Source organism: Chionomys nivalis, chromosome 6, assembly GCF_950005125.1.
Source record: "Chionomys nivalis chromosome 6, mChiNiv1.1, whole genome shotgun sequence".
Lineage (NCBI taxonomy): Eukaryota > Metazoa > Chordata > Mammalia > Rodentia > Cricetidae > Chionomys > Chionomys nivalis.
This window is the reverse complement of record NC_080091.1, coordinates 37,898,545-37,925,967: the sequence shown is the minus strand read 5'-3', so window position 1 is coordinate 37,925,967 and position 27,423 is coordinate 37,898,545. Positions and strand designations below refer to the sequence as shown.

General features: G+C 55.5%; 2 protein-coding genes across 7 annotated transcripts; one reads left to right on the top strand and one right to left on the bottom strand.

Annotated features, from left to right (window-relative positions):
• The first annotated feature begins 972 nt into the window (after window positions 1-972).
• On the top strand, window positions 973-3,365 carry Selenom (selenoprotein M). The gene is made up of 5 exons (XM_057772392.1): window positions 973-1,179; window positions 2,373-2,408; window positions 2,556-2,590; window positions 2,855-2,933; window positions 3,000-3,365. Exons 1-5 carry the CDS (start codon window positions 1,051-1,053, stop codon window positions 3,156-3,158), a joined length of 438 nt encoding a protein of 145 aa, XP_057628375.1. The 5' UTR covers window positions 973-1,050; the 3' UTR covers window positions 3,159-3,365.
• A 171-nt stretch (window positions 3,366-3,536) lies between these two features.
• On the bottom strand, window positions 3,537-27,047 carry Smtn (smoothelin). Of its 6 annotated transcripts, none has more exons than XM_057771449.1 (21): window positions 26,450-27,047; window positions 24,689-24,794; window positions 19,733-19,881; window positions 19,310-19,403; window positions 19,140-19,218; window positions 18,964-19,061; window positions 17,769-18,095; window positions 17,613-17,685; window positions 16,972-17,043; window positions 16,375-16,890; window positions 16,047-16,219; window positions 12,918-13,070; window positions 12,760-12,835; window positions 11,622-11,786; window positions 11,465-11,527; window positions 11,191-11,266; window positions 9,026-9,199; window positions 8,714-8,831; window positions 8,033-8,184; window positions 7,062-7,130; window positions 3,537-3,856 (listed from the first exon to the last, which is right to left on the bottom strand). In XM_057771449.1, exons 2-21 carry the CDS (start codon window positions 24,737-24,739, stop codon window positions 3,706-3,708), a joined length of 2,829 nt encoding a protein of 942 aa, XP_057627432.1. In that variant the 5' UTR covers window positions 24,740-24,794; window positions 26,450-27,047; the 3' UTR covers window positions 3,537-3,705. The 6 variants fall into 6 exon arrangements, with proteins under 6 accessions (XP_057627432.1, XP_057627427.1, XP_057627428.1 ...); XM_057771446.1 differs by having other exon boundaries at window positions 3,723-3,856; window positions 6,966-7,130; window positions 26,450-27,045; XM_057771444.1 differs by lacking the exon at window positions 7,062-7,130.
• Window positions 27,048-27,423: the final 376 nt, after the last annotated feature.

The window sequence follows — 27,423 nt, the reverse complement described above, 5'->3', positions numbered from 1 at the left end:
TGGGTCTGTTTTACATTTCTGAAACAGTTCCTAACCTGCAAAACGGAGTTCGCTGGGGGAGGGGGAGTTTTGATGAGGAAAGCGGAGGAAGGACAGCGGAAGGCTACACAGCAGGAGTCTGTCCTGATAATCCCAGCCCTCGGGAGGCTCACCTCAAGGACAGCCGGGGATAGGTGTGGGGGGCAGGCTGTACAAAGTGAGTCACCCCCACCATCTCTGACCAGATACTGTTCTAATGAAATGTATTATGTATAGAAATCCTTTCAACCTTTCTAGCTAAAAAGGATAGGAAATAATCCTTTTTAATAATTTATATTTATTATTATTATGTGCACGCTGTGACCCGAGGTATCCTGAGCTTATTCCACCACTTTAAATAAGCATATTTATTATATATATTATATCGGTGCAGACACGCTCATGTCAAGGTGCGCGAACTGAAGCGCATGTGAAAAACAGAGCAAAACTTGTGGGAGCCGCTGTTTTCCCTTCACATTTTTGCCGTGGGGGGGTATCAAACTCAGGTGTCAGGCTCGCATGACTTTTACCCACTGAGCCTTCTCGTGTTAGGGCATAGGTCATAGTTCTCTCTACAATGTGGGCTTTGGGGAATTGAAGCTTTGATCGGAATTTCGTTCAAAGACATCAAAAGAATATAAAGGAAATTTCTTAGGTTTCTATATCCTTAAGTCTGACCCAGTTATCCTCGCGTCCGCCTGCGACCCGCCTGCGCTCTCTGGTGGCGAGAAGTGGCGCTGTCTTCAGGCATCCTGCGGGAACGTCCACACTCAGTGGGCAAAGACAGTATGGGAATTGTCAGGACTGGGAACGTGAAATCTGGAGGACCAGAGAGTAACAGAGACCGGGAAGGGGCTAGTAGGAGGCGCCCACCGGAGCCTGGGTGGGTAGTGTTTCTAGCTCGGGGGGCGTGGGCTATGGATGGGTGGGCGGGGCCTTTAGCCGGGGCGGGGCGGGGCCACCCTGCGGGCCAGACGTGGCGCTGCGGCCGAGTTTGGGTGCAGCCTGCGGAACGTCTTCTGCCAGGCACAGATGAACATCCTATTGTGGCCACCGCCGCTGCTGCTGCTTCTTGCGGCCCTTGTGGCCCAAGCCACCGCCGCCACCACCTATCGACCGGACTGGAACCGTCTTCGAGGTCTGGCCAGGGGGCGGGTGGAGGTGAGTGCGCCTTTTCCCATCCTTAGTAGGACAGCCCTAGAACCCCGCAGCCCCTCAACCCTGGACTACAGCTCACTCCGGTCTCGGGAACACCAGAATTCCCGAGGCTCCCTCTTTCTCTCCTGCGTGGCGCCGGGGATCATCTCTTCTATTCCCAGCCACAGGATGCGCAGCATGCACTGTGGGAGCAATAGATGTCGACCTTGCGGCCTGGCATTCAGAACCTTGGCTCTGCTCCCGATTAGGCCGTACCGTGGGTCTCTGAACACCCAGCCCCTCTTTTCCAGGTTATAATTCTCTTAAAACTGCTCCTTAGAACCCAGTTCCCCCCACTGATAACCACGCTTTTTTCTATTATTCCTCCCACATCCCGTTTTTAGTGCCTGGAGTTCAAGAATCTTCTGGGGGAGAAAAGACCTTTTAAGCTCCTCCCCTCACTGTTCTATGCCGGAGCCAGAGGAGAGTGCAGGGAAATGATACCAAGCATCCCAGCAGCCCTGGACCACCCCCACCATCACTCCACCCCCACAAAGGAATTCCCTAGAGTCGTCCTAAGTGATTCAGATGCTTACAGACTCTTCATGGGCCTTGGTTATATTTTGAGAAAAAGGAATGTAAGGGAGGCCTGAAATAGGAGGTTGTGAGGTCTGCGCTTCCTGTCAGAATGTGGCCTCCCTTCAGGGAAGACAGAGGGTCCACCCATCCTCCATAGTCAGGGAAGGGTAACAAGATGGTTTGTGGAGCTGGACCACAGGTGGCTAGCAGGGTTAGCTCTGCATGGGGTGGGTAGGGACCAGATGGCTGTTGCCTCTATGGGGCCCTTAGGGCAGTTCTGAACTGTTTTCTTATGGTCTGACTCTCCCAAGTGGTTCCAAGGGCCAGAGGGCAGGTTTAGAACTCTACTGGCGGAAAGGAGAATGCTGTATATGTGTCTCCTGGGTATTGGTCCGCTATCAGTAACCTGCAGGCAGGAACCCATGGCTAGCTCTTCTCCCGCATCCTCTACCCCATGTCTCTAGGTCTGAGTTTCCCCGACCTGTACAGAGGTCTCCTTTCCACAGGACCTTTTTCCCCCTCCATACCTTGACGCTGCCCTTCCAGATCCCAGCCTGACCCAACTCGGTGTCAAGGATAGCATGGTCTTGGCTGTATAGTGATGGGCTCCTGATTTATCACATTTTATCTCTCTCCAGACCTGTGGAGGATGACAGTTGAATCGCCTAAAGGAGGTGAGTTCGAAGGAAGGGGTCCCCTTAAGGAATAAGCAACACTGCTTACTGACTGGGGGCCAGGGAGGAACTGTGCGTGGACCTGGCATTTCCCCATGTCTAGAGAGCTCTGAGGTCCCGTTTTCTAATGTTGTGCTTCCTCCCCAGGTGAAGGCCTTTGTCACCCAGGACATCCCACTGTAGTATCCTTCCGTTCTGGGGAAGGGGAGGGCTACTAGTTTTCAGAGATAGAAAATGATTTTCGTCGGCCAAAGAGGTTGATTGGCCAGGGGATTCTGCGGAAGTAGACAACAGAGATTACTAGTGGAGAGAAGGGCCCTTTACTAATTTCACAGTGAATGAGGATCGGGTCCCCACCTAGGCTCAAAGTAAGTGATCAGCTAAGGGGATCCAGAAGCCACCATCACTCTTGGCCTCTGTCCCCACCCCCTTAACATCTCCTCCAGCCACAACCTGGTGATGAAGCACCTCCCTGGGGCAGACCCCGAACTCGTGCTGTTAAGTCGCAATTACCTGGAACTAGAGGTGAGGCATTGACGGGAGGGGCCCCAGCAGTGCTGAAGTACTGACCCCGCCTTTTCTCCATCTCAGCGCATCCCACTCAGCGAAATGACCCGAGACGAGATCAATACGCTGGTACAGGAGCTCGGCTTCTACCGCAAGTCGGCGCCAGACGCGAAGGTGCCTACCGAGCACCTGTGGGCGCCCGCTAAGCCACCCGAGGACGCTTCAGAGCGCGCCGACCTGTAACCCGGAGCCCCAGTGGAGCTGGGACACCCCCCCTCCCCCTTGCCAGCGCCCTGGAGACAGAATGAGGCGCTCAGTATCCCGGGAGCATCTCTCTTGCTGAGAGCTGACGCCAGTCTTCGAGGCAACGGAAATGGGGTGTGTGTATGGGGGTCCTCTCAATCCTCCTTTTTTCCTCCCTAGCTCTACTAAAATCCCCTTCCACCCTTACTAAGGCTCTTCTCTTTACTTGCTGCGAGTAGATGGTGTGGGAAATCAAACAGGAGTTCCCGAGTATCCTAGGGTGACTCCTCCCACTGCCTGGTTGAGGGAGTTGGGGACATTTGGGGGGATAATTCACAACCCAATACCATTCCCCAAGACAACAGAGAGAAGTCGGGATCGTTGAAAACCAATAATTTATCAAAAACGCTGCGTGTGTACAAGAGGGGGGGGGTTCCGACAAACCGGGCAGCAGTGGGCAGGCGCACTGGGGGGAGAGGGGCGGGAGCGGTGCTGGGGTGGGGTGGGGACAGCCTGCAGCGCGGGTCAGGCGGTGTGAGCAGAGTGGCTAGACATTCTTGCCGCGCAGGCGCAGCTCATGGCGCCGCAGGTGGTTGTACAGCGATTGCACGTAGGTGAAGACGCACTTGGGGTCGGGCTTTTTGCCCATGATCATCATGTCCTCCACCTCCACCAGGGGCACACAGTCCACCAGCATCCTGCAGGGGAAGGGGCACAGGAGTTGTTGTCAGTGCCGGCCTGCTTTTTGCTGTGTCCCTCTACCCCGAGGTCTTTTCTTTGGCGCAGCCTGTTAGTCTTTCCATAAACTCCAGACTGTCCATGGATGAGAAACACTTTCCAGGAAGGGAAAGCCACAGCCAAACCCAGGGGCCATCCTGCCCATAGGCTAAGCAGGTAGAGAATAAGATGGAGCTGCAGAGTAAGTCATGCCCCACCCCAGGCAGGTAGGTTCTGCTTCTAAACCCCAACTTCTCTCTGGAGGGTCCACCTCCTGCTCACGCACTGGTATACCCCAGTCCGTAGAGTCTCAGCTAGGCCACTACACCCCTGAGAGCATTCCTCTTTGGTTAGTGTCTCTCTGCTGCCAGGATTCCCCAGTGACCCCCTTTCTCCTGGGGACGGGGCTATGTCAGGAGTGGCCCTTTAGCTGTTATCACCTGCACTGGGCTGAGCAAGGGAAGCAGGTGAGGATCCCAGCCACATCAGCTGGATCGTCTACACCCTACACTGTGCTCTGTGGTGCAACTGCCCTTCTGGTTCTCCTTCAGAGTGCTGCATTTCACACAGCTTCACAGCTCAGAAGGTGCCAGGCTGGACCTGGTATGGGATACATGCCCTCAACTGTGGGTGCTAGCGACTGCCTGGAACTCCCCTTTCCCTACTGTAGGAACCCTTCCCCCACAGCTTTAAGATGGGGTACAAGCTCAGCTTTACTTTCCCTCCTGTCCCAAACTACGGCAGGAGTCTCTTCTGTGTTGCCTCCTTGTCGCTGCTGCTCAGTAAGCTTACTTTGGCAGGGAAGGGAAAAGCAGATTGCTGCTGGTTCCCAGACATGGGATAACCCAAGACCCATCTGGTACCTTCAAATCCGGGACTGTGGTAGGACTGGAATCTACTCCCAGCTCACCTAGACCGTCTTTGTGGTGGTACTGGAGATTAAATCCAGGGACTCAAGCTTGAGACAAAAGCTCTCCACCACTGAGCTACATCCTAGCTCTTTACCTTTTGAGATTAGTGTCTCAATAAATTGCTGGGGCTAGCCTTGAAATCACCCCCGAAGCCCAGGCAAGCCTGGAATTTGTGGTTCTCCTACCTCAGCCTCCAGCGGAGTTGGGATCACAGCCCAGCTCCTCACCAGATCTTTTACAAAGACACTGAGAAGCTGAAAAGTTTCTGTCCACTTGTGGGTGCTGGACAAGACTCTGCCCTCTGTGATCCTATCCCACCCCTTATTAGTCATCCCTGATCTCATCTGAGACCTTGGAAGTACTCAGGATAAGTGACAGGTACCTGGCTCTACTGATGATGGACTATGTGCTCTTGGGGTCATCCTCATCCCACATTTGGCTTGTTTATCCAGCTGTACCATGGTGAGAAGGCAGCCTCTCTCTGGAGCATCTTCCAACTGCAGCTATCTTCCCAAGGATCCCTGCCCCCAACCCCCCTCCTGCCCATGGTGCCTTCCCTGGAGACCTTATAAAGCCATTGTTTATACCGGGGTACATGGTTCAGGCTACCCAAGTGACAAGCCAAGCACCAGGCAACTGAAGCAACAGCACGTAGCTGAGTCACACTTTCCTACCGGACCAGACCTACACTAAGCCCCTTTCTCTTTAGAGTGGCCCGCTGAGCTGCAGCTAAGTCCATATAAGACCTAGAGCCTGTACCAAGTCTGTTTTCCACACCTGGACCTCTGAGTGTAAGCGCACGCGTGTTGCTCCCCCCAGGGACCCTGACCCAGGAGGGTGCTCCAGCGCATGCTTGTTGACTCTGAGTCAGATAACTTCCAGCAATCCCTTTGCTCCCTGGGGACCTCTCTTTACTTCGGTCCTAGCTCTGACCACTTGAGGATGCTGGATATCGCTCTACCCTCTCCTGTGCTCCTACCTCCGCCTCCAACTTATTTCTGCCACAAAATTGGTCGGAACACAGTGGTGGGGCTAGAAACACAACCGCTAAGGAGTCTGGAATCATTCTGAGGCTGGCCTGAACGCTTTCCTTATCTTTCTTGCTTCCTGAATTCCTTATCTGGAATGGGATAGTCCGTTCAGGTGGGAATTCTTTACTGGGGCCCTGAGGTGAGATGACCAGAGAGGAAAGCCATATGGCTCAGACAATGCAGCCAGAAACACCTTCCTGTTGAACTGGCCCTGTTCCCAAGCTCCCCACTTTGGAGAAGGGCACCTCCAACTCCCCATATGGCATATTCCAAGCTTGTCTGTGTCTTGACGCTCCTCCCTTCCTCCGAACCAGATCAGGGAGCCTGTCTTTCTACCTTTTTTTTTTTTTAGATAGGGTCTTGTAGCAGGGCAGTGGTGGCGCACATCTTTAATTCCAGCACTCGGGAAGTAGAGGCAGGCGGATCTCTGTGAGTTCGAAGCCAGCCTGGTCTACAGAGTGAGTTCCAAGACAGCCAGGACTACACAGGGAAACCCTGTCTCAAAAGACCAAACCACAGGGTCTTGTTATGCTGCCCAGGCTGGCCTTCTACAGTGATTCCCAAGCTTCAGGCTCCTGAATGCTGGGATTGCAAGCTCACACACCACACCTGGCTCTGCCCTCCCTACTTCTGATGCTGCTCCATCTTGAACATCTCAAGTTTCACCTAAGGATCGTTTTAGAACGCTAACCTGAGCACACCTCTCCTGTTTGGATACCTTTGATTCCTGGGTCCTCGCAAGGAAGTTCAAACTCAAACTGTGGTCGTCTTCTCTCATCAAGTCCCTCCCTTCCAGGTAATTCTAATTTCTCCATCTCTCTTGTCCCTGGCCCTGTTGGGCCTGTTCCTGTGCCTGCAGCTCCTTCTCTTCCTTCAGGCTAAACTACTTGGATCCCAGTTTACTCTTCTCTTTTTCACAGACTGCCACCCTCAGCCTGAAGCCTGAGTCCGGGCCTCTGGGCTCCCCCATTGGTCTTCCTACTTTGTCATCACTCCCCATGGGCAATGGTGTCACCTAGGGTCCTGCCTGTCTCCTTTGGCTTTTCGAAGGCTCCCCCTGCACTCCCCCCTTTTCCCTCATCCCTCTTTGTGCACTGATGAGCAGATTCCGGAGAAATGGGGCAGGTGGGAGAGGCGACATTTCTCACCGTGGGGCCCCAGGCAGGGGTTAGGACTTTTTGGTTTTTACCAGCCCCTTCTGGACCAGACAGCGGTAGAATTCCTGGATGTACGTGTACACGCACTTCCAGTCAGGCTCTCGAAGCCGCACCATGTCCTCTGTATCCAGGAGCTGCGGGCAGTCCGCATGGGTCCTGGGGAGGGTAGGGGGCCAGGAAGGGGCGGGGGCAGGACCCGGTGGAGGAAGGAGGGAGAGGCCGAGAGAGAAGGGAGGACAGAGACACACACACACATACACACACAGAGACATGAGTTCAGTTATGTTGTCAGTGCCGCAGTCTGCCAGCCTCCCGCATGCCCCCTCCCAACGGTGGACGTGCCGCTCACTACCCATCACTAATGGTGTGCGGTGCAGACAAGGGTGGGGGGGGCAAACCAGTCAAGGTGCAGAGAACTCTTGGGGCAAGCGGGGACGCAGGGGAAGGGGGGCAACGGCACTGGTGCCGAGGTTGGAGAGGAGGGCTGTGCCCCAGGGATGGGGGGTGAGGGAGGCGTGAGAGGAGTGGGGGAGGAGGAGGGAAAATCCTGGAGGGAACCAGAAAGAGAAGGGGAAAGTAAGAAAAAGATGGAGGAGGGTGCTTGGGTGCAGTGTGCAGAAGGGGCAACGATTCCAAAGTGGAGGGCTTTTGATGTCCTATATAAGCCTATATAGGTCACTCGGGCACGGTGCCTGGGCCAGGAGCCTCCTTTTGGAATCTCCAGCTGGGATCCCGTGGGAGCAGGAAGCTCTGGTGATAGTGGGAGGAGAGCAGGACAGAGAAATGGAGAGAGGAGGGACAGGGGCAGAGGGAGGAGGGAGAAGTTATGGACTGGGCCACCTGGTGGGCTGTAGCCTGGGTTGGTAGGCGAGCCTGCTGCTCCTTCCTTCCGGTGGGCACCTGGCACACTCAGCAACAGGTGGGCATGGGTGGAGGAGGATGGAAACTCTGGGGAAGGGGGGGTCTCGTCTGCAGACCCACAGAACAACTGGCCACTTCCATGGGGTCTCGGGGCTGCTGAGCCCAGCTGACACCAGGAGGAGGGGGCCCACACTTACTCAGCAGATGAGAAGGCCATTTCAAAGTTCTGACGCCTGTTCTGTGGGCTAAGCTGCCCATAGTCAAAAGCCTCGGGGAAGAAATTGTGCACCAGGGCACAGAAGGCCATTCCGTCACTCCAGCTGGAGGAGAAGTTCTGAATGTCCACATGCTACGGGAGGAGAAAGCACCGGTCAGGACCCTAGGGAAACCTTTCTGTGCTTGCTGAACCCCCCCTTCCCACGTCCTGCATCCCAGACCTACAGCAGTTGGGCTCAGACAGACCTCGTAGCTTGCTGAAAGTTGTACAGAAGGTGAACAGTCAAAACATGAGCCTCTTCCAACTCGGATTATGAACCTTTGAGCTGTGATTTTTAGCGGGGGCGGGGGAGGGCTACTGAGAGCCCAGTGCCACTTAGCTAAGGCTGTGGTCAATGTTCCAGTCACTCCTTTCCTCGCTATCATTTACTCTGTGTAACACTGACTGGACTCCAAGAGCAGGATTTGTCCTTGAATCATGCCCATCAGTGCAAAGGGCCTTCCTTCGTTAGGCCCTCAGGGATCCAGAGCAGGACACATGGTCTACCCGATACTTAGTTTTCCCATTGAGAATGTTTTCCGTGTTTCCTGCCAGAGCACATGGTAGCGGCAAAATAATTCTAAGGAGCGGGTACCAAGCTGAGGCGTTCCACTGGGCTCACCTCGTAGCCACGGGTCTTGGCTCTGCACCAGTCCAGCAACATCTGCTTGATGCTATTGGCATTGGGGACTCCGAAGCTGGTGGAACGCTGTACAGCTGTACGGGGTGTGCCAGGACTGCTGTGGGGGGCAGTGTGGGAGGAGGGTCACAAGACCCCATTAGTGGGCCAGCCTACCCTTTGGGCCCCTGGTCTAGAGTCTTCCATGACCTTCAGCCTTTCTATCCCACCTCTGACTCCACCCACTGAGCTTCAGACCCTATCCCCAATGCCCAGACCACGCCCGGTGGGCAGCCTACACCCTGTACCACTCACCCCGCGGAGCCTTCTTTCTCCAGTTTCTCAATCATGGCCTTGCGTGCTTGCGACGCTGAAGTCTTGGGCAGACTCTGGGCCTTCATTAACTCTTTCTTCTTCTCTGCCTGGCGCTTTTCTAGGGCAGCCAGGCTGCCAGGACGTGGGCTGGCTTGGTCCTCTCGGTCGAAGATGCTGGAGGGTGACAAAATGCATGTTGTGGGGCCCGCCCTCTTGGCACCAGACCAGGATCATTAGCTTTGATGTCGTTGGTCTTGAAAACACTGAAACCGGTGCAGCTCTCTGCACAGCTGCATGGTGTCCTCCTGGGCTGCTTTGGAGCAGCATTTAGGAGAGGTCTTACACTACATGAAATGCCACCAGCAACAAATGAAGGCATGAGCCTTTAAGACTTTCTCGTGTGTTCTTTTATTATTTCTAGTGCTGGGGGAAAGAATCCAGGGTCTCCTGAGCACTAAGCAAATGCTCTACAAATGAGCTACACCCTCAGTCCTCCCACTGTGCTATTTAAACACCACAGGGGACTCTGATGTGTTGGTGTGCTCCTGGAATCCCAGAACTCTGGAGGATCACAAGTTCAAAACCAGCCTGGGACACAGAGTGAGACTTCTGCCAAGTGTCTGCCTCCCACCACACTGCAAAATACAAAAAGTGCAGGTCTATAATACCAGATACTCAGGTAGCTAAGGCAAGCTCACAGCCTGCTGAACCACAGAGCGAGATCGAGGCCAATATCGGCAATTTAGGGAGAGACCCTGCCTCAAAGGAAACAGTGAAGAGAGGACCAGCGATGGAGCTCAGTGGTGCAGTGCTTGTCCAGACAAAAACCAATCAACTTTGCAAGCGGTGAGAGGAATCCATGTTGTTTCTACTAACAATGAGGAAAACGAGGCCTCTTTTGTAGGGTTTCAGAGGACACAGTTGCAGGGCTATAGCATCTGCATTGCAGTTCACCAAATGAGAGCTCCTGGAGCCACTGTGCTCTGCTTTCTTCCGGCCCTGCATCCTCTGTACTGTGGGGCGTACCTCTCTGTACTGTGGGCGTACCTCTCTGTACTGTGGGTTGTACCTCTCTGTATGTGGGTTGTATCTCTCTGTACTGTGGGCGTACCTCTCTGTACTGTGGGTTGTACCTCTCTGTACTGTGGGGCGTACCTCTCTGTACTGTGGGCGTACCTCTCTGTACTGTGGGTTGTACCTCTCTGTATGTGGGTTGTATCTCTCTGTACTGTGGGTGTACCTCTCTGTACTGTGGGGCGTACCTCCCTATACTGTGGGGCGTACCTCCCTGTACTGTGGGGCGTACCTCTCTGTACTGTGGGTTGTACCTCTCTGTATTGTGGGCGTACCTCTCTGTACTGTGGGGTGTACCTCTCTGTACTGTGGGTTGTATCTCTCTGTATTGTGGGCATACCTCTCTGTACTGTGGGCGTACCTCTCTGTACTGTGGGGCATACCTCCCTGTACTGTGGGGCGTACCTCTCTGTACTGTGGGTGTACCTCTCTGTACTGTGGGTGTACCTCTCTGTACTGTGGGGTGTACCTCTCTGTACTGTGGGTTGTATCTCTCTGTACTGTGGGCATACCTCTCTGTACTGTGGGCGTACCTCTCTGTACTGTGGGGTGTACCTCCCTGTACAGTGGGGCGTACCTCTCTGTACTGTGGGCATACCTCCCTGTACAGTGGGGCGTACCTCTCTGTACTGTGGGCATACCTCTCTGTACTGTGGGTTGTATCTCTCTGTACTGTGGGCATACCTCTCTGTACTGTAGGCGTACCTCTCTGTACTGTGGGTTGTATCTCTCTGTACTGTGGGCGTATCTCTCTGTACTGTGGGTTGTATCTCTCTGTACTGTGAGGTGTACCGCTCCCTCAAGTCAAGCTCTGTGACCCAGAAGTGGCTTGCAGATGTGGGAAGGTGGCAGTACTAGCGGGCGGTGGCAGGTCACTCTCTAAGGCTCAGTGTGAAACCCACAGCAAGTGTCTGGCCTCCATAGTCCTCCACCCCTACCCTGTGGTGTGGCTGAGGATTAGGAGAGATCACAAAGCAAGCAGGGCACATTTGGTACCTCCCTTACTGCAGGCCTATCCTCTCTGTAGGTCAGCCTGCCCCTTGCAGAATGAGTCCGCAGTGAGATCCCCACAGGCACTGTCCCATGCTCACCTGCCCATCTTTTTGGATGAGGAAGAGGAAGAGGAAAAGGTCTTGGTTTGGACTGTGGTGCTGCTGCTGCTACCATCTGCGGAAAAGGGGGTGAGATGAGGACCTGGGCTAGACGCGAGGATATGTGGGGGGGGGCTGCCCGAAGGGATGGTGACAGACACAGTAGAGAAGTGAAAGTGAGGGTACGGTTGAAGACACAGAGTGTTTAAGAAAGAACTTAAGGAGGTGAGCAGGCAGCAGGCAGGCAGGCACAGGAGAGAGCAGGTGGCCTTACTTTCTGAGCGCCTCACGAAACTTGACTCCACAGTGGTGGTGCGGGCCGTCTGTGTGCCATCATCTGGAGGGACAGCAAAGGGACAAAGGAGCGTGTGAAAGGTACAGGGAGTTAGCCTGAGCTCGCCCCGAGCCCCAAGCCCTGCTCAGTCTCTTACTGGAGTGGACGAGCCGCTCAGTTTTGGTAACTGTGCTGACAGCTGAGCCGTCAGCCGCCCGCTGACTGTGCTTCGTGGTGGTCTCTGTAGCCAGATTGTTTCGGCTCTCCCCTGGCCGGGCCCGTGCCTCCCGTAGTCGCTGTTCTCGCTCCTTGTCCCTCTGGTCTGAGCAGGAGATGCCCCCATGCATGCCCAGAGGGGCCGCCCAGCGCCACACAGCACACATGCACAGACACAAGGGGTACATGGGATGGAGTGGAGGCAGCTCGTTAGAAACACCATTGACACAGGAAACCCGTGCCTCTCTAGGGATGGTTGAAAGTGGGTGGGTGGGGGGCACAACCACAATTTGGCACCATCGAGTGTGTGCTGAGGGGGATGGGCTCTGAGATGGGAGAGGGGATATTTGGACCCAAGACAAGTTTCTGTGGTACTAAGCAGCCGAGTCAGGAGGGAATAGCTGACATCCAGAGAGAGCTGGGTGGGCACCGCAGCTGACTGGTGAACCTTCAAACTAGTCTCAAGGAGGAGAGGAGCAACTGCAAGGAGGATGCTGAGACCCAGGGGTGGGTGCAGGTACTGGCAGAAGCCATCAGATTCAGGGAAAGAACACTTGAGAAAGAAGCTGGTGGGGAGGGCTAACTGGGTCTGCAGAAAAAGCAAGTAGGCTGGGGACCAGGGACATCAGGGCACACGCAGCTCAGCGGGAGGGACAGCGCTTGTCGGGCTGCAGGAGGCATTTGACTGCCAGCTGGGAGTGGGGTAGGCCGGGGGAGTGATTGTTCTCAGAGAACAACTGTTCCAGAAGTCAATCTAGAGTACGAGGGAGAGAAGAGCCAGATCCAGGGAAGAACCGCAGGGAAGGGAAATGGCCACAAATGGGCTAGAGGCTAAGGGGAGCAACCCAGGGGAGAGGAGCAACTGGGGGATTATCTGGATTAAAGCAAGGCACAATTAGATGCAAGGTGAGAAGGGCTGAGGGGAATGGCCAGGAATGCACAGCTGGACACAGGGCAAGGAGGCCAGGGAGCAGATGGCTCCAGGGAGGGGGGCACGAGGAGGGCAACTACTGCCTTCAGAATGAGGGGCGCGGCTGAGGAATGGAGCAGTTACATCTAGTGGGCAACTGGCTCTTTACCTCTCTTTCTTTGTCGGAGCTCACGGAGTGCAGCCCGGATGAGCTTCCGTTCCTCAAAGTTTGTAGTCTGGTCCAGCTGTAGAGAAACAGTTGCTGCACACCTGGGGCCTGCCAATCCCTACCCTCTGCCAGCCCCCAGCCTACCGGAGCTAACATACCATCTTGTCCAGGACTCCTTCATCCTCAATGGCCATCAGCTCCTGGGCACTCAGGGGGTTCCGCCCCTCTGGGGCTTTGTCCACTCGAGTCTGCTCTGTGCCGTTAGCTGCTTCCACTGTCACAGAGGGGGGCTCTGCTGGATCTGGCTCCATCTACAGAGTGTGGAGAGGGTGTAGGGTTTACACAGGGATGGGAGTGAAACCTGGGTGGGAGAGGATTAGATCCTGGGGCTGCAGGCATAGCACTGGAAAAAGCCAACAGTCCACCAGGCCTACTAATGTAGGTTGGCTATGTCGGCTTCTGGCCCACGGTAGTCAAAGTGGAAGCCCCGTATACAGTTCCCCACATATCCAGAATCCAGAATCATATTAATCCAACTTGGTGGCAGTAGGAACAATGGTTTCCATTCTGTAGAAAACACCTGTATAATCACTGGGGATATTATTGTCCCTGTCAGATACAGGAGAAACTGAGGCTAGGCCCTCTGCGAGTGTGATATGACCTGGGGGTTGAGTTGCAGTAGTTTAGTTCCTCAACTTGGAGTTCTTTCTAATATTTTTTTCCTAGCTTCCCCCAGGCAAGTATTGCTTGCCAAGGGACTGGACCAGGTCCCAAGGTCTCCTAACAAGGTGGCCGAGTCGGGCTACCCCAAACCAAGACGTCTCATCTCTGGAGGTCCAGACCACTTCCTTCCCCACCTTGCTGGGTACCATTACCTAAGGGGCACCAGCACTGACCTATCTCCCCCAAGGGAACTCCCTCCCACCCTGCCCCTTGAAGCCAAGGCCCAGCTCAGCTACTACAGCCGTCCCCTCCCAGCAGGGCCTCTGTCTGTCATGAGGGTAAGGAGAGCCACGGTGGTAGCTGCTCCAGAGAGGCCTGGCCTGGTTGAGGCTGCAGGACAGCCACCAGGGCTAAGAGTCTGGGACCTTCTTGCTCCAGTCTTAGAGTACCCGTGCTTAGTTCTCTGTACAGTGAGGTAAACTGAGGCTGAGGCAGTGTTGGTCTGTCTACAGACACTCAGCAGAGCTGGGTTCAAATCAAGTCCCTCCCATGGGCTGACTTACAAGACTGCTGCTGCGAGAGGGACCCGCAGAGGAGCTGCGGCGGGTGCTAAAGGCAGGCGGGTGGGCCACAGGAGCCCCAGCATCCTCAGCTGCCTGGAAGAGGGCCTCAGGGTCGGCAGCAGCCAGCAACAACTCGCTGGGCTCTAGCTCAGACTCCAGGTCCGGCAGAAGTGGAACACCCAGCCGCAGGCTCAGTACCTCCACCTGCCTGGTCAGTGTGTCTAGTCGCCGGCTCAGAGCGGCTGTCTCTGCTCGGAGCTCTTCAGCTGCCTGAGCCACTGGCTCTACAGTGGCTAGGGCTGCATCAGCTGCCTGGGTCACCGCAGCCCGGCCCGCTTCAGCTACCGCCTGCAGCTCCTGTAATGCCCGGCTCAACCGTTCCTCAAAGGCCACAGCCATCTCGGGCCCAGGCCCTGGTACTCCTGGCATCGTGCTACCGGGGACTCTTTGGGGTACGATGGTGGGACAGTAGCAGGGGCTGCTGTCTATGCTGGCAGCGTCAGAGTCTTTGCAGCTGGTCTGAGGGCGAAGGCAAGGGCAGTGAGCCTGCCCCGCCCCTGCTGGCCTCCCAGCCTGCCACCAGCCAGCTGGAGCAACTGCCCAAATAGAAACCTATTCTGGGCTCCTCTATGGAGGGGATGGAGGGGGATGGGTAGCCTGCCCAAACAGCCACACAGCCTGCTGCATGTCTCAAGGATTACCGTGACCAGAGTCCTATGACCCATAGGTAGAAAAATGGAAGCCGGGAGCAAGACACAGGCTGAGACACCGTGTACATTAGCTGTGGACTTCGATTTGCTGGGCTCCTGCAAATCTCTGCTCTCGTGCCACGTTGTCTTAGAAAGTTTTGAGCAAGCCAGGGAAACGGAGGCACAAAGAGGTGGGCCTTTAAGCAACCTGCAGGAAAGGGGCCTGGCCCTGGAGACATGTTCTCTAGCCCAGCCAGATCCAAGCCCAGATGCTGCGCAAGTGCATTATGGACACGCCATCTGCTCCCCCCAGTTGGGGAGACAGGTGAGTTGTTAGCGCCAAAGTCATCTAACCCTGACGCCTTCCATTCACCCCGAGAACCTCATCTGTAACCATCCCTCATGACACCCATCCCAGTCTGTTGGGTCCTGCTTTGTGGCAAGAAGGCCGCTGTCATTCCCATTGTCTTCCTGTCGCCCGCTAGAAGACCCAATGCTAGCTCCGCCTGACCACCTCACCTCAGTCAAAGTCCCATTCGGTCTTTGGTACAGCATAGAGGGCACTACCTGGGCAGCCCACTGGGAATCTCTTCCCCATCGGAGCTCCCAGTCAGCTGATCCCGGGCTCGGGAATGAATAATAGAAGGAAAACATCGTATTCAGTTCCCGTGGCACCTGCTGGGCTGATGCCTCATTGCCTGATGCCCCCCTGCCTGCCTGTCTTCATCAGTGGCTCTGCTCTGCCTCCACGGCGAAGATGCTAATCAACAATCTCCTAATGCACCAGGCTGAGCTTGCGTGAGCCTGTGATCTGATCTCCATGCTGGGGCTGACGTCCAGCGTTGGGTGGCAACAAGGGTATCAGGGCTGCCATAGGAAGACCGCGGGAGCCCCTACCACCTTCTCCGAGCCTCAGTCTTCACACTTGCTCATGAAGAACGAACTGATCAATTTAGGTACAAGGATCAGAGACCAGAAAATGGACCCAAGCATGGTGGCTCACCCCTGTAGTGCCAGCTCTCCGGAGGTGGAGACAGGAGGCTCACTGGGTTTAAGTTCAGCCTTGGCTATGTGCAAAGATCATTGCCAACCCAGGGCACAGGAGACTCCACATCAAACAAACTAAACAACAAAGGGTCAGCACATGGGGAAAATGACTTCAGCTATGTCTCTGGGTGATACAGTGGTTCAGTCTTAGTCATGCTACCCACCACCTGTGGACTATTGGCAGTGATGCTCCTTCTCTGACCTCAGTGGCTTTGCATACACAGTGGCGGAGGAGCATCGCAGAGAAAGCCTGCTAGTCCTGCACCCTAAAAGCACTCTCTGGAGCTGCTGAATGGTGAGGCTGGTGGGATAAAGAGGGGCTCACCTTCAAGTTGCAGCCTCCTCGGTTACCAGGGGAGGCATGGCTGAAGGAGGTAACCTGAGTGACACTACCCAGTCGGGTCACAGTCCCAGGGCTGCTGATGTGGCTGATGGTGCTCTTGCCCCCACTGCTGGTGCTGAGAAGAGTCGGGGGCGCCCGCAGTCCCAGGGTCAATTCTGGTTGGGGAGAAGGGTTGCTGTTAGGGCCCGTTGGAGTGAGGGCAGTGCCAGTCAAGGGAGTGACACCTTGGACACTGGACACTGCCCTGGCCATACATGCAGAACCAGGAGGGAGGGATTGCAGGGCTCCACCCTGGCAGTGAGAAGCCTACCTGCTCGCTGGTTGCCTGTGGGCAGCAGCACCCGGCCTGAGGAGGCCTGGCCACGGCCATCCTTGATCTCAATGGTAAATGTGGTCTTCATACTGCCCCCTGGTTCCCCAGTGCCAATGCCCACAGAGAGCGGGGTACTGGGCTCTTCTGAGCAGGGCCTGGGCCCCCCTGCTCTGTTTTCAAGGGACCTGGGAGCCAAGCCCCGCCCCCCAGGGCCCTCCTCTTGAGGGCAGCTCTGAAGCTGGGCCAGGGAATGAGCAAGTTCTCTTTGCTTCTTGTGGGAGGAAGTGTCATTGGGACCTCGGGAGGAGGAGTTGCTGGAGGAGGAGGCAGGGGTGGTGCCAATGAAGGAAGGGCCCAGGGGCCTCGTGGGGGTCAGCGAAGCGAGGGCTGTTCGAGGTGGGCCATCCTGGAGCCTGGCAGCCACCGCCGGGGTATCAGACGTGAACTTGCGGACTCGGTCTCTCACGGAGCCAGCCCGTTGGAACTGCGACCGTCCTGCAAGGGGGACCGGCTCTGGAAGAGACGAGAAGGCTGTCAGTGACTGGGTGGGATAGGGACTGCCCAGAACTTGGGGGTAGTAAATATGGGCAGTACCTCGATTTTGGGTTGGCTGTCGGGGACTGAGCACAGACAGGGAGCGTTGGCAGGGCTGTGGCTCAGCCAGATCTGGTAGGTTGGTGAGTAGGTGGCAGCCATATGGGGGAAGAGGAAGAAAAGTGGATGGTGGGGTGCTGTCCATGTCACTTTTGTCTCAGCACCTCGGCAGCGCCTCGCCATGCCCAGCACCCCCACTGCCGAGGCCTGCCTACTCAGCTGCAACCCTCGTGCAGGCTCCTCCTTTCTCTCCTGCACTGACCCAGGATGACGTGCGCACTCTTAGGAGCCAGGGGTAAGTTTGGGCCAGAGAAGGTATCCAGATTCTCCTTACTGATGGGACTAGGGGACAGTCCCCCCACCCTCCAGCCAGGACTGCCCATAGATCCAGCTGGGTGATGGGTGTACTCCCTTATTGGGGAGAAGAATGTGCCTGAGGCCTGTTGCCTTTCAAGGCTGTGAGGAGGCCTCTGGCCATGGGTGGCAGGGGTGGGAATACCTCGGGGGCAGCGGTGGGGAGTGCTGGGGACTGCCTGAACCTGGAAGCTACAGCTGTCGAAGCATCAGAACCCATCCTACCGGCAGGGAAAGGGAAGCAGGGGAAAGCGGAAGCCTGTAGCAACCTGCACAGGGATCCTCACCTGCTCTCTTAGTGCTGGAGGAGCCTCTGCTGGGGGCCAAGGTGTTCGAGGGCTCCGTGGGCCCAGGCGGGGGCTGCAAGGGAGATATCACATAGGAAGGGGCTCTCAGACCAAGGGCCTCACCTGCCTGGCATCCCTGCCTCTCACCAAACTCACCTTGCTGATGACCGGCCCCTGAGAGCTGGGGGGTGCTGGTGACATGGGGGGTTCAGGGCTGGGAGCTCCTGAAGGGCAAGGAAGTGTCTCGGAGCTGTCCAGAGCCTCAGCAGCAGGACACTGGGCTCCAGCCGGCTCTGGGAGAGGCTCAGGGGAAGCAGTGGTGGGTGAACTGTCAGGTGAGGCGGGTGAGCTGGGCGTGCCCCCAGGCGGGGCCCTCAACAGGAGTGTCACCGTGGTCACTTCCTGGCTGGTGTCCTCAGGGGCTGGGGCTGGGGCTGGCTCTGCCACCTCTGTCTGCTGTTTCTGTTGCTCTTGCTCTGGCACCTGCAGCGGACCCACAGGACGCAACCAAGGTTTCTCTGACTCCGAGTGCTACCCCCACCCACGGAGGGCTAAGCTGACAGAGCAGGCCATGCAAAGCAGAGGGGCTGGGCATGGCTTCCTGTGGGCACACCTGCATAAGGAAGGCTAGTCAGTGCCAAAGGTGGGTTGACAATGACCAGATCCTAACGTCAACAGTTGGTGATGACAGGAAACTGGCTGGGGGCGGGGGGAGCTCCTATGTCCAGAGAACCTCGAGAGCAGAGCTCTGGCCTCAGACTGGCTAATCAGAGAAAGCCAGCTGTGCAGGACTGGGCAGCTAGCACCATCTGCTGGCCATTAGTGAAAACTGTATGTTGTGACTTCTCTTCCACACTCCTGAAGAATAGAGATGGCGCTGAGCACTGCTCAGCAGGGGCCTGGCAAGCAGGCCATGATGAGGTAAGGATGTGGTGCTTTCTGGAGGGTGAAGGGCAGCACAGAACGTGCTTAATCAGGAGAGGTCCAAGACTAGACTTGCATTTCTAGGAGATCCTTTGGCTGCTGAGCACAGGCAGGGTGGTAGGGGTAGGGGTGGGAAGTAGGAGTAGAGTTGGAGAGGTGCCAGCGTATCCATGAGAGTAGCGATAGGGAAGGAACAGTAACTTGGAGCTGTGTAGACAGGCTGGCTTTGAGAAAAAAACCCGAGTTCAAGGTCTGGAGTGGAAGGCGTACGCCTGAGAGTATAAAAAACGAACTCCAGGGTTTCCTCAAACACTGGCCAAGGGCCAGCTCCCCAGTCAAATGATAGTGTAGCAAAAATGCCCTGTACTACTGGCACCAGGAGGCACAAGACACTGGCTCCCCCTCCCTCCACACCCATACTCCTTACCTTACCAGGGTCCAGTCTGTGCGCTGCCTGCCTCCTGCTATCCTCTCGGGAGTCACTACTAGGAAGTCTACTGCACAGTCTCCCAGCCAAGGTGGCATCTGGAAGAGCAGGGGCAAGTGTCAGGCGGTGACTGAGATGCTGTTAGGGCAAGGGCGGGTCTGGGCCGGGGCACCTACCCTCAATCTCCTGAGCTCGCACACGGCGGATGGCAGCTCGGATCAGCTTGCGTTCCTCGTACTCGCCGGCACTCCGAAGCTGTGGGTGACAGGCAGGCCACAAGGGATGGACTGTGGAGTCTGGGTTTTTATTTACCCTTCCCCTATCCCTTGCCTGCCCTGGGCCTCACCAGTGTGGTCAACTCCTCTACATCATTCATGGACTCCAGCCTCCCTGCCAACCGTGCGAGGGCAGCCTGCTGCTCGGCTTCCCGCTGTTGAGAGCTGCAGAGACACCATGAGCGTAACTACCATTGTATGACAAGGTCTGGAGGGTGTGAGCTCAAGGAAAGGGTCAGGATCCGAGGCCTGAACCTTGACAGAGAGACACGGAGCTGTCTGTGTAGAATCTCTGAGCAAACACCAATATATATACATCTATGGACACAGGCACTAATGCCACATGCTACCCATACGGCACAGCCATAGTTAGCACTTGGTCCATACCCACAGGTATCCTGTTCATTCCAATGCTCACAGGCATCAGACATACCTGCCTCCACACGAGCTGATCCCTGGCACCACATGCAAACCCAGCCCCTTCTGCCACTCACTGTAGCCAGTTCTCCTTGTTGTCTTGCCGTTCGGCGCGGAAACGTTTGGATGCCAAAGCCCCCTCGTCTCGTTCTAGCTCCTGCCGCTGCAGCTCCCGGATGGCGGAGCGGATCCGCCGCCGCTCTGCTAGATCTGCCGTGACCTCCAGCTGCAATGCAGGTGGGAGTGAGGGGTAGGGCATTCTGTCAGGGGCAGAGGGACTGGCACCATCTGTCCATAGTTAGGCCTGGGACACAATGAGAGGCTTGTCTCCAGTCTCTCTACCCTAAGCCTTCCACGTGCCTGCTTCCCACTCAGGGTCTTTAGGAGAGACCAAGCTCATGACGCCAAAGATCCTGAGGAGCCCACTGTGCACTGTGGTACACAGACCACCTTCTGTGAGTGCAGGGCCAGCAACCACCCACCCAGATCAAGGGCCAAGCAGTCAGACACTCCTTTCTGTGACTTGATGCCTGCTCTCCTGAGTCATTGACCTTTTAGACCAGGGAGCCACAGGAGGAAAGAGTGTGGTCACCCTTCTGAGGGGCCCTGGAAAAGGAAGGGTGATTCAGGTAGCTGAAGTCCCCTGCTGATCTAGACCCAGACAGCAGGGCCCTGCTGGGAAAGACGTCAGACAGGGAAACCGAGGCAGAGGAAGGTGCTGTAGGGTCCTAGTTCTCTGCTCGGCTGAGGGTTACTTTTCCCCTTTACTGGCTCTGGCCTAGCCCTAACCACCATGGAAGAAGTCAAGGCCCAGAATGGGAAGGGCTGGTCCCCTAGAGAGATAAAGATAAGGCAGCTAGCACCAGGGTCTACCTAGAGCCCCCAGAGGTGTCCACAGAGTGCAGGAACTCTTATCAGCTTCTCAGCCCAGAAGTTCATGGGAAATTGGAGACCTGATAGAAACAGGTTTAGAAAAATGTGCTCCCTCTGTGGTGTGCGGACAATGCTGGTGCCTTCCCCACACCACCCGGCACAATGACCCCTCGAAGGGATCTTATGGTAGAGGCCTGGCTCAGGGCTGGCCAACAGAGCAGTGACAGAGCCAAGCCTCCCGTGAGTCTAGCAGGCAAACAGGAACAAGAAAAGCACACAGTGACTGACTCTCCCTTTTCAATGCTCTTCCTTCTCGGGTGGGGAGCTGGGTGGGCAGAGATAAAGTAGCTTCCATAGGGACTGTGAGCTGGTCCAGTTTAGTCAAGAACCAGCTTGTCTTCATCTGAAGAGAACAGGCAAAGCCTTGAGGGACAGCTCTCCAAGATCCACATTCCTGAGGAGCTACGGAGGGTCAGTCCCTTGCAGCTCAGGCCAGAGCTGCCATTAGGTTCCAGTCTTGGCTCTACAGTTGGGGTATATTCCTTAACCTCTCTGTCACTTCTTCCTAATTTTCCAGATGGAACAAAGGCCTTTGGGACTTGGCAAAAAGAGGGGGAGGGAGCAGTGACTCAGGGTGGCCTCTTCTACATACACAACATGAACATGCAAAACCGTTGCCTCTCCTCTCAGTTCCCATCAGCCAGGAGTAGACGGCGAAGGAAAGACAGAACATATTGGTATATTTATTGAGACCCAAATTATGTCAGGCCCTGCACTAAATCCCCACCTGTCATTTCTGTTTGTTTGTTTGTTTGTTTGTTTGAGACAGGGCTTGTGTGTGTGTGTGTGTGTGTGTGTAGCTCTGGCTGTTCTGGAACTTGCTTTGTAGAACTGGCCTGGAACTCAGAGATTTGCCTGCCTCTGCCTCCAGAGTTGTTGTTTTTTAAAGATTTATTTGTATTTATGTGTATGCATGTGCATGTGTCTGTATGTGTGTATGCTTCATGTGTACAGGTGCCTGTAGGGGCCAGGAGAGGGCATCAGATCCCCTGGAGCTAGAGTGGTTGTGAGCCACCTGATGTGGGTGCTAGGAACCAAATTTGGGTCTTCTGGAAGAGCGGCAAATGCTCTGAACTGTTGGGCCTGTCCAGCCCCCTTATCTACTCTTGATACATTATTTCTATCTGATAAGAGAGAAAGGAGTGTCTTGTTCATGATCAAAAAACTTGAAAGTTTCAAGGTAGGTCTTTCTGACAGCAAGGCTCGTCTAAGACTGAAGATGGCTGCAACCCTGGAGTCTCTGTCAAGGTGGGAACTTTGAAGTTCTGTATTGGAGACCCCTCTAGCCTGGTCTAGAAATGTCAAAGCCTTAGGAGACCTTATCACAACCAAGGGAAAGACGCTTATTTCCCTGAAACATTTGGAGGTTGGTAGCCTTAGGGACAGCTGGTCCAGACTGGTCCAGAGGGTAAAGGCCCCGAGATACAATGACTAATCCTTTATATTATGGGCCCCCGTTTCCAAGCCCTGGGGGTGGGGGGAGAATAAGATGGGAAGTTGGCTATTTCTTCAACCCCTGGGTACCTCAATATCTCGATCTGGAAACTGTAATTCTCCCTCTGAATCTCCTAAGTGGATGGGGTGGCCGAGGGATGGACCTCATTCTGCTGGCCACTTCCAGGCATGTTCCTTCCTTTTGGGACTGTGGGCAAAGCTCTGACCTGTGTCCCTCTTGTGTGTCTTGTGTTCCCCACCCTCTCACACATCAAAGGTCAGATCACAGTGTTCCTACTGTGTCCAGAGTTCCCCACCCTCTCAGTAACCCCCACTGTGTGTGGAGGGGACTGTGGGAGGGAGGGAAGGAAATACAAAGAGCTATTGTCCACCAGGGGGAAGGGGACGGTTTCCGAAACTGCCTAGTGAAATTCTCCAGGGAGGAAAGAGGGTGCTTCCTCCTCCTGCGGGAGGCTGGAGGGGGCGGGACAGGCAGGACTGGAGCTCTGGCGCTCTCTACTCTTGCTGCTGGGGCGTCCGGCCGACCCAGCGTCTCGGTAACTTTTGTCTCTCCACCTGCCTAAGTAAAGATTTCTCCCTTCAAGTCCTCCCTCAATCCCAGGATCAGAGCTGCCTGCAGTGTTGAGAGCAATGGAGGAACGCCTCGCGAGGGGGCGCTGGAGGTCCGCAGGCTGCGGCCACTAGCGCGGGGCTCACCCGCGCCCCACCCACCCCAGTCTCCAGCCGGGCGCCGCTGCTAGGAGTCCGGCAGGAAGCCCCCCGCTACCGCATCTGCAAAGGAAGGGAGGTTCACAGCACCTAAGCCGCTTCCCAGGTCACCCGGCTGGGAGGTGGAAGGCGTGCAGACACGTGGCATGGAGCACACGCGGCGTGCTTGTCCCCGGGTACCCCTGTCCCACGCAGCCCACCACCCCGACCACAGGAATGTGCGGGAGAGGGGCCGGAAGCAGCTGCGGCTCCCGAGTCAGCTGGGCACAGCTTTCCCATATAAGGCCGGGCCCCGCGGGGAGGAGCCGGGCTTGGGACGCCCCCGTTCCTGCCACGAGGCCGGAGGGTGGGACCCTCACAGCTCCGGGGCGCAGCAATGGCGGGTGCGGGGCGGCGGAGCCGCAGGGCTGGGGTGGGCCTGGGACAGCGATCCGAGTCGGGGCTTGGCCTCGCTTGTCCTTTCCTCCCAGGCCCCGGGGCCGGGAGGAAGCGCGTCGGTCAACTACTGCTTCTGTTTCTTCTCTCTAACGCTTCCCCCAGCTCCCAAACTTTGCGTGCGTGGGGTCTGATGCTGGATAATCCCTGAGATGAGAGTGCGTGGACACCCAGCCTGGCTTTCCCTGTGGAAAGTCTGCGACCCTCACGAGGACTCTGATTTCTTGAGGGACGGTGAAGACGGCTGCGGGGCGTCTTTGGAGACCCAAGCCCATCTCCTGGCTCTAGGAGTGGTTGCCCTGAACTCAAGGTGCTGGCTCCAGGATATACAGGCTAACTGCCTAGGGGAAGTCAAGGCAACTAGGTCAAGTGGCCCCAGCCTCTTTCTCTAGGGGCAAGGATTGCTGGTAGCGTGGGGCACTAGGAGAGAAAGTAAATCTATTTTTTTTTTTTTTTTTGCCCAGGACAGAGATCAGAGGCTGGGAGGTGGGGCTCTGGCCCCTCTCCCCATGGCCTGCTGCATGGCCGTGTGGATGGACACATTACTGGCCCGTGTTGTCGCACTGCCTCTTTGTACATGGTCGTAGGAAGAAGGTGGTAAACAGGGATGGAGTGACTAATCCCAGCCTCTATCCCAAAGTTAGGGCCCTATCTTGTTTCACCCCTGTGCTAACACTAGCAACCTTATTTATTTATTTATAATTTAAGTGCATTGATGTTTGCCTGCATGTATGTCTGTGTGAGGGTGTCAGAAGCCCTGGATTGGAGTTACAGACAGGTGTGAGCTGTCATGTGGGTGACTTGGATTTGAAGTCAGATCCTCTGGAAGAGCAGCCAGTGAGTGCTCTTAACTACTGAACTATCTTTCCAGCCCCCCTCCCCCCCATTTTTTAACAAGTAAAAAACAAAACAAAACAAAAAAAACCCTGAGGCTTAGAGAAGAAAACAACAGACGAGACATCACAAGACCCATAAGGGTCCACAGTCTATTTCTCTCTCATGGCCAGACTCTGGGTATCCCTAGATCCCCTCTGGAGTTTGGACCTAGTAAAGCTTATAACCCGGAACGTTTGGGTATGCGATTTCAGCACACAGGTGGCGGCATCCTGGCTCTTGGAGCATGTGTGAGCATTCTGTAAGATGGTCTACTCAGTGCCCTACTGTTCTGCTGCCATTATCATTGGGCAGGCTTCCAGGAGTGGGCAGTGCCCAGGCTGCCTTCCCACACCTGCGGCAGCCCATGGGTGAGTCCCCAGAAGTTACTGTTTAAACAGGAGATGACAGTTGGGGGTGGGTAGGGACCAGGTTTCGGCAATGGACATGGACAGGCACATGCCACAAGGGCCTGTGGATCAGCCGAATGGAACCAACTTGGCGCTGTTTCCGTAACCTTTCCTCCAAATCCCTCCCTCTTCTTATGTGCTGAAGAGTGCAAAATCAGAGGCCCTATAGCCCTGGCTTGGCTCTTGCCCACCCCATAGTACAGTAATAGGGCTACTTACCAGTTTTCGGAGGGCTCCCTCATCCAGCCCAGCTAAGGCCTCATCTGCCATCTTGCTGGCCACTGTCTCCTTAAGTGTGTCAGCTCTCGGTGTCACTCAGGGAATTCTGCAAGAGGCAGACATGAGTTGGATTGCTGGAGCTTGTGGAAATCTCAGTCCCTTAGTTTTATGCCTGTTTCCCTCTCTATCCCCTGAGCAATTGTTTCTGTTCTATACTAACTACCCTGCCATGTGCTCCTGGCTAGGAGCTGTCCTCTGCCCCAGGGTGGTTTGCTGAAAAACTCACTAACCAAGAATAGGTGTTCCTGTTTCAGCCTTACCAGCTTGGCTGCCAGTCTGCCCTGTGGTCTAAGTTGTCATCCTGACCAAGCCCCAAACAAGGAGGGCATGGACCTGGACTGAGAAAGGATTCAGCAAGGCCCACCCAAGCTGTTTACCACCAGGGGGTGCAAGCTTCCTGTCACACCCATTCATCTCCAGGGCTACCCAGCCTCCCCCTCTACCTGCCCTCCACAAACTGGGCGTCTGGCTGTGGGCTGAGGCCATGTCCATCTTTCTGCTCCTGTCACTAAGTCCTTCAGGTGTGGGAGGTGCTTGTGTCTTCTGGATTCTCAGAGCCAGCCTTCTGGTGCATTTCCTCCCTGCAACGCTGACTGGCCTGGCTCTCTGGAGCCGGGTGTCCAGTTTTCACAGTCAGCTCACACACTCAGAACTCACCTAGAGTTTGCTTCCCAGCTGGAAGGGCCTTGGAAAGCTGACCCACCCAACCTCTGGACTTTGGGCAAACGGAGAGGATGGGAGAGGGCCAAATGGTCATCACGGGGGGTCAGTAAAACTCAGACTCAAAGGGCAGGAAGGATCTAATACAAATCGTGGTTATTTCTGCCTTCTCAAGTCCCCTCCCAAAAATGCCGCCAAGACTCCAGGGTGTTTGTTTCTTGTCCAATCACTATCCATCAAAACGGATCCCTAAATCTGGTGGCAGTCTTTTTAGCCCGACTCTCTCTTCCTGGACCCCCGAGTCTCTGGAATTTGAGAATCCATGGCCTAGCACACCTAGATACTTAGTTAATATGATGACTGAAATGGCCTCGGGACCCCCACCTCCATTGATTCATCCCGAAATCATCCCTTCTCTCCACAACAGTCACTTAGTGTGAGTCACCCCATCCGGTGAATGGGTCTGGGGGAACCCTAATGTACACTAATTGGAGTTTGAAGAACCCTGTCTGTTCAAGTCAGTGCTTGAGCTTGCCAACCATTCTTAGGGTCTTTGCCTCCTGATCTAGCTATTCTGTCTGGGGTAACTCCCCCTCCCCGGTGTCATTTAATGGTCACCGGTCTTAGATATGCTGTGCTTCCTCATGTTGGGCAAGGCTGTTCCTAGTACTACTCTGCTCAGAAATTCCTGTCACTGATTGCCACTATTCCCATGGCTTCATGCTACACAGTTTGAGGTCCCGAAGATTGTTAAGGCCCTGTGGGTGAGGGGGTCGGGATCTGGGAAAGCTTCCTCAAGGTATCAGTTCCCCACAGATTAGTGTCTTTGGGGACCGTGGAGCCCTTTCGAGGTCCATAGCTGCCTTCATCAAATCTCAGAACCTTAATCCTGTGGTCTGAAGCTCCCATAATTTGGTTGGGGCTCCCGGACCTGAGAGTTCCAGAATCCCTGTCCTGACATCTAGGTTTCATCACCCCACCCCTGATCCACCCCCTGACTCATCTTGGCTCTGAGGGTCGCCCCAAGATCCTCATACCCACCTCTCAATCCGGCCCGCCCTTTCCGTGCGGGCTCGTGTTTGCTCGGGACCCGGCAGATGCAGAGGAGACAGGAGGGCGGGCGGGACGCGCCACAGCCCGGGATCCCAGCCGGTTCAGCAACGTCCCCTGGACTCTGCGGTAGACGCCTGTCCCGCGGCGCCTGCCAGCTGGCTGGCCCCGCCCTGACAAGCTGTCCCAGCCAATTCTCTGTTGGTTCCCGCCCCTTCTCGGATCCTATTGGGAAAATTCAATTTTTGGCTCCCGCCCCCATTAAACTCCCGCCCCTCACTGTCCAGGGATGTTGGGTATTGTAGTTTTGGGGGCTGCTGCCGCGGTGTCTTTGACCTCCTCGGGTGGGCTTCGGCAGGACGCAGGCTGTAAACCGAAGTCCAGGAAGGTGCCACAAGCCGGGCAAATAGCTTGAGATGGGGTAAGCCCTGAGAGGTCTGGACAGCCCCTCCCCGCCCTCCTCTTTGTTCCTGAGACTACATCCTTTCTCCGGACTCCACCCACTACTGGCTTCGGAACTCAGGCTTGCTCCGCCAACGCTCACAGAGCGCTTTCGGGACACCTGGTCTTTGCCATCGCGGGGTAATGACCAGCAGCATCATGACCCTGTATCGAGTCGCCAAGGACACTCTGAGATGGAACAGGATCAATCATACCGGTAGTACGTCTTCCCCTGTTCATAAAGCCATGCTCTCCCAAACATTTTAAAGTCTGCCTCTGGGAGTCCTGTAGTCCTAAACAGGGTCTATGAACTTCACAATCCTCAGCAAATGGAGGGGGGGCGGGGAGAAGCAGAAGTCCCAAAGAACCAATATTCCCAAGATCAAATAAGAGCTCAGACCCCGTAGAGAAAGCCACCTCAGCATCCAGCCCTGGAGGCTGTGGAGCCGCCCTACCGGTCTTGGTGGAGACAAAAGTGGGTGGAGCCTCAACTGGGAAGGAGTCTGGCCCGATCGAGTCTGGAA